General features: G+C 38.7%; 1 protein-coding gene across 1 annotated transcript; it reads left to right on the top strand.

The window, feature by feature from the left end:
- Positions 1-2,604: 2,604 nt before the first annotated feature.
- Positions 2,605-3,398, top strand: LOC141601276 (uncharacterized). The gene is made up of 2 exons (XM_074421544.1): positions 2,605-2,629; positions 2,953-3,398. Exons 1-2 carry the CDS (start codon positions 2,605-2,607, stop codon positions 3,396-3,398), a joined length of 471 nt encoding a protein of 156 aa, XP_074277645.1.
- The last annotated feature ends 2,251 nt before the right edge of the window (positions 3,399-5,649 follow it).

The raw sequence follows: 5,649 nt of genomic DNA, 5'->3' as shown, positions 1-5,649 counted from the left end.
TTGGCGGGGTCTCGTAGAAATGCACACCAAATCAGCAATGAAAGCGTAGTGGTTGTTCATGGCGAAAAACTTTTGCCGAATCATAGAAAAGTTGAGATAACTGAAGTCTTTCCAGGCCATGAAAACTTTCAACTGCCTGTCCCAGTTCGTGACGACATTACCATTCTGGGAGATGCGGTTGGAAGTTTCATCCAATGGCCTGAATCTCACATCTTCTTGGCTCGATCGTCTCGCCTCACCGAAAGCGATTGAGGTTAGAAGAAATACCTTTATATATATGTTAAATTTTTAATTGTTGAATGTTTTTATATGTTAAATTTATATGTTATTTTTTTTTGTAGGGAACAAAAATGCCGGCTTTGGCGGATAAGCCTAAGTCCACAGACATGTCAACTACCTCGTCGAGACAACAACTTGATGAGGTATTTAATTAACTTCTCCATTTTTATGAAAACCTCCCTTTAATTTTTTTTGTTTCTGTATTTCTAAAAAGCATGGATATTTTTTGTAGGGAACAAAAAAGTCGGCTAAGGCGGATAAGCCTAAGTCCCCGGACATGCCAACTACCTCGTCCAGACAACAACTTGATGAGGTATTTAATTAACTTCTCCATTTTTTTAAAAACCCCCCTTTATTTATATTTTGTCTGTATTTCTAAAAAGCATGGAAATTTTGTGTAGGGGACAAAAAAGACGGATAAGCCTAAGTCCCCACTCATACCTGCTACTACTACCACATCATCGAAAGAGCAGGTTGATGAGGTATTTAGTTAAGTACGCTTTTATTTTTATTACTCCAACTAGCTAGCTAGGATATGTTACCTTTGGATTTTTTATTATTTTAATTATCTACATGTGTAGGCTGGTGGTAGTAGCACAAAATCAAAGAATCATTATTTCCCCGAACTGAAAGATGTTAGGAGTTTAAACTCCACAAAATATTCTGGGAAGGATTACATGCAAAAAGTAAGAACGGTGACGATGAGGAAACTGCATGAGGAGGCTTGCGATCGCATAGGCAACGAGCAATTGATAATTATTCCGCTCGAGGAGCATATTCTAGGGGTTAAGCGCGAAGCACTTATGTCATGGGATATGCTAGCCATTTGGGCTGGCCTAGACGAGATTGATGTCCAACACCTATTTGTTTGAATGAAGTAAGTTTCTTAATAAATAATTTCATATTCTAATATTCTGACTACTAGATAGTGTTTTAAATACCGGAATTAATACCGTAATAATGTAGGATATTGAAATTGAGAGTGATCCCCGAGAAGAAGATTTCATCTGATCAATACGGATTCCTGTGCCCCTATACTTTATCTATGTTTATCTCGATTTTTTCGTTCGAAGATCGGGTAGATTATATTGCTCAGGAATTGGTGACAAACAAGAAGCTGGTTTTTGCCCCTTATAATGAAAAAGGGTAATAAACAAATTAATATTACGTTTCCCCCTACAATTGCATTTTCATAACTAATATATGTACTTGTTAATAATGATTATGTGTCTCTTGATGTAGGACTCATTGGGTGCTAGCAGCCATCATGCCGACGAAGAAGAAAGTATTTTGGTTGGACTCTATACATAATCCACCAAGCGAGACTTTTAAGCGCTTGATTATTAAGTAAGTTTATAATACTGATTTATTTATAATAACATTTTCAATTTTTATTTATAGCAATAACCTCATTTTTGCCCCTAAAAAAATGAGTTTCTACCTCCTTTTTTTTCTTTTAAAAAAAAGGGCCTTTGAGAAGAAAAGAGCTAACGAGCAGGATCAACCCACGAAAGATTCTGATGATGGCCCTACTTTTATTACGATAACATGGATACGTGCTAATATACAATACCTTAAGTGCAAAAATCTGTGTTTAATACTAATACAATACCTAAAGTTCAAGATTCTGATGTGAGCCTTCTCTCGTCTGTTTGTTTTTATGTAATAATAGGTCCCTCGCCAGCCGGATAGCATACAATGTAGATACTACGTTTGTCGGTTCATGTTGGAGATTATTACGCGAAGATATTGAAGGAAAGGTAGATCTATATACTTACATATTCATATATGGTATATCAGCATTACCGATTGTCAGTCGCCTTATTAACCCTCTAACGACAGAAGCATCATCATAATCTATAATAATAATAATAATAATAATAATAATAATAATAATAGTAATAATAATAATAATAATAATTTCAAGACGTTAGCAAGATTAAATTACTTATGTGATCATTTAACTTTCGGAGAACGAAAATGTGATACCTTTATCATGGGACAGAAGATGAAGAGAGTTCTGATTGCACAATCGTAATCTCTGTCTCTAACTGCAACATGAAGGGGTGTGTCGCCTTTGCCATTCCTCAATCTTCATGGCAGGGAGTAGAGCCCACCCTCCACCTCTTCTTGAACCCTCTCCAAATGCATACACACCATCTCCAGTAACCTAAATGAAGATGAATTGTGCACAAGGACATGAATAGGGGTATCGCCATTACAGTCTTGTTGACTGATGAGTACGGGTAGTTTTTGTATTGCTTGTCCGATGAACTCTTCAGTTTGTTCGAGTAAGGAGAAATAAAATTCACATTGCATTAATATATGAAGGATGTTGCTTCCCTTGGATGTTTGTGACACCAAGAGATTCATCCCTAAGGTGATCAGTCGTTCGTTAAGGAATGCCACATTTCCTTCTTGCGCAGCTTCACACTCTTCTTTTGTCAACTTTAGTCGGTGTTCTATTGGGTTCTCTGTAATTCTCATCTGCTTCCACCAATGACATTATGAAATACAATTGTGAATTTAATATAATTTCAAGTGAATCTTGAAATGACTTTGTTAATTGAATTTGTTGACGATAATTCGACCCTCACTTCAAAACCAAACAATAGAGAAAACAAAACAAGGGTTGAGGGATGTATGTGATGTCTGCCTAGGCATCGTTCATAGGGTGGCTCATTGTTAGAGAGGCTTTGCAACTTAAAGAGAAACTTTTTGCTCTGGGAATAGCCACTGATGAATACTGCTTGTTGTGTGGTAGAGAACCTGAGACTCATGGTCATCTGTTTCAGGATTGTGATTATAGCATGAGGGTTTTTTCTGAGATTGGCAAGATGTGCAGCCTGTCTTTTCCTACGTCTGATCATATGCAGTGGGTGGGGACTGGTCAGGGTTCACAGCTGCAGAAGGGTGTCCTAATGTGTATAGTTATGGCCACATACTATCACATATGGATGCAAAGAATCAAAGCAAGGGTTGAGGGATGTATCCTGAGACCGGAGCCTGTTAGTATTCAGATCAGAAGAGAAGTGAGAACAAGCATTTCTGCTCGTCTTCAGCCAGGGACAGATACGAGGGACTTAGATTGGTTGAAGAGTGTAAAGTTGTTTTTGTAAACCCGGTTTGGGTATTGAAATTGTATTTGTCATTGATGTGACTCATATTTGAGCACATTTAGTCCCCGAATTAACCTCGTTCCTATGCTATATAGCACATAATTGGGTCATTTACTATCTTTAGTTTCCCATTTTGCATATGTAATACTCCGTATTTATATGTCTTGGGGTACTCTACCGAGTAGCCCTTACTCTGTCGAGTAAGGGCAAGTTGCGAAATAAAATAGTTTCTGACCTGTTGGGTACTCGATCGAGTAGCTGGGGTACTCGATCGAGTAAGGGGGTACTCGATCGAGTACCTTGGGTACTCGATCGAGTGTCCGGTTTACGGGGAGTTTTTCTCGGGTTTTGTTAATTACGCGATTAAGGTATTTAAACTTATTCGGCATTGTTCTAAACCACTTTTTACAAAACCTAAAACCTGTTTAAGAGAGAAAGCAACTTGTTCTTCTTCCTAATCGCGTTCTTGACAATTCCCGGAGTTCAGACGGTCGGTTTGCATCGTAGTTTGTGTCGTTGGATTCCTTGCGTCGAGGGTAAGCTTTTAATGTAATTTATATAATGTTTTGTTAAGATTGGTGAAACCCTAATTTAGGAATTGGGGGTTTTTATGAATAGTAATTGAATAGTAGTATCTATGTGTTGTATGGTAGGAGGAGAGTTCGTAGAGGAGCCGTTTTGATACAATTTTGTAGATACCCGTCTGCGTGTTGTGCATTCCAGGTAGGATTTCCTACTCAGTATTAGTCCCATAATGGGATATTGGTGATGTGCTGTAGTTAGTTGTTTGATATGATGATTGTGATTGTGATTGTGATTGTGTTTGGTTGTCTATGGCTCTCGAGATGCGTTCTCGGCTGAGTGGGGTCACTTGCGGGAGTGACTTCACGCCCTAGTTTCGCCCTTCGTGGAACCCGCCACGAAAGGGGATGTGCACATTAATGGACAGGGTTATCGCTCAAATGCGATGAGCGGGGCTTAGGTGGGAACGGCTGCGGTCCCCCATTGGCGGGGTGGTCCGTGGACGATCGGTGATTGAGACGGTTGGTTGGATGTGCGTGTGTGTGTGTGGCAGTTCAGCTGTCTGTTTGTCTTATTGTTGTTATCTATTTTGATTGTGTGATTAGTACTGACTCCGGTGTTGTTTTGTAAAACCTGCGGTGATCCATTCGGGGATGGTGAGCAGATATTGAGCAGGTAAAGAGATGAGTACTGGGATAGCTGGGATGGCCACGACATGACGATAGAGTCTTCCGCTGTAGTTTAGTATTTATTTATATTTCAGTTGAGAACAGATAGTTTGGAATAATGTATCGTACTTTCAGCTCGGTTTCAAGGATTGTATTTATTCATTAAAGTATTTATAATAAATGTTGTTTCTGTTTTGTCTATTTGATTATCATACCTCGGGCGACCGAGATGGTGATGTCTTCATACCTGAGTGGTCCTGGTAAGGCACTTGGAGTATGGGGGTGTTACAAATGGTATCAGAGCGACGATCCTGAAACCTGTAACCAATGAACCTAATGAATATAGGAGTCAAATTAAAATGAACCCGGGGTAAAGGTTGTAGGAGCTAATGCAAAGACTTGGGAGACGTCCTAAAGTCGCGAACTCGCCCTACAATTTTGAACCGGTCACCATGGGATATGTGTCGGGATCGTTATGTGCTGATTGTGTGCTGTATGTATCTATGTAGTAGTATGTTGTATGAATTGATGGATGCATGTATGTGGAGGATGGGGGATCTGAATTGAAAGATTGATGAGATATATAGAATTGTTGTTGGAATAGAAAAGCATGTTGGATGATTACTATGTGGCATTTGATAATATGACGTCACTGTTTCGTTGATTATATGAAAAGCTTGATAAAATTTCATGCTTAGCTATATCACATGTTGCGTTTATAATGTTGCTTAGTATGTTGGGAGATGTGAGATAACATGTGGGTAATATGTGATTGGTAAGTTGAATAATATATGTGCATGATGGATGATGTTGCTTGATTTTTGAAGATGGTAACATGAGATTAGCAATATTGGTTTTATGAGTACTGGGTCGTTTTGTCTACCTTGTTGTTGTTTAAGTCGTTTGGGAAGTAAAAATCAATAGTTGTGTTTTTCGATGATAAAGAGGTTGTCTTTAAACTGCTATAACTTGAGATGCATAAATGATTTTGATGTGATTCCAATTGGAGGTGATAGCTTGTCCTTTTACGATTCTATCGATAGGTCACACGCCCAAAATGA

The sequence above is a fragment of the Silene latifolia genome, chromosome 9 (genome assembly GCF_048544455.1).
Source record: "Silene latifolia isolate original U9 population chromosome 9, ASM4854445v1, whole genome shotgun sequence".
NCBI classification, from domain to species: Eukaryota; Viridiplantae; Streptophyta; class Magnoliopsida; order Caryophyllales; family Caryophyllaceae; genus Silene; species Silene latifolia.
The sequence above is the reverse complement of the archived record's forward strand: the minus strand, read 5'-3'. Positions and strand labels throughout refer to the sequence as shown.

Coding starts and splice junctions, on each gene's coding strand:
- LOC141601276 (XM_074421544.1), top strand. CDS start 2,605: ATGAAGGATGTTGCTTCCCTTGGAT. Junction 2,630..2,952: donor GGATGTTGCTTCCCTTGGAT/GTTTGTGACACC, acceptor CATCGTTCATAG/GGTGGCTCATTGTTAGAGAG.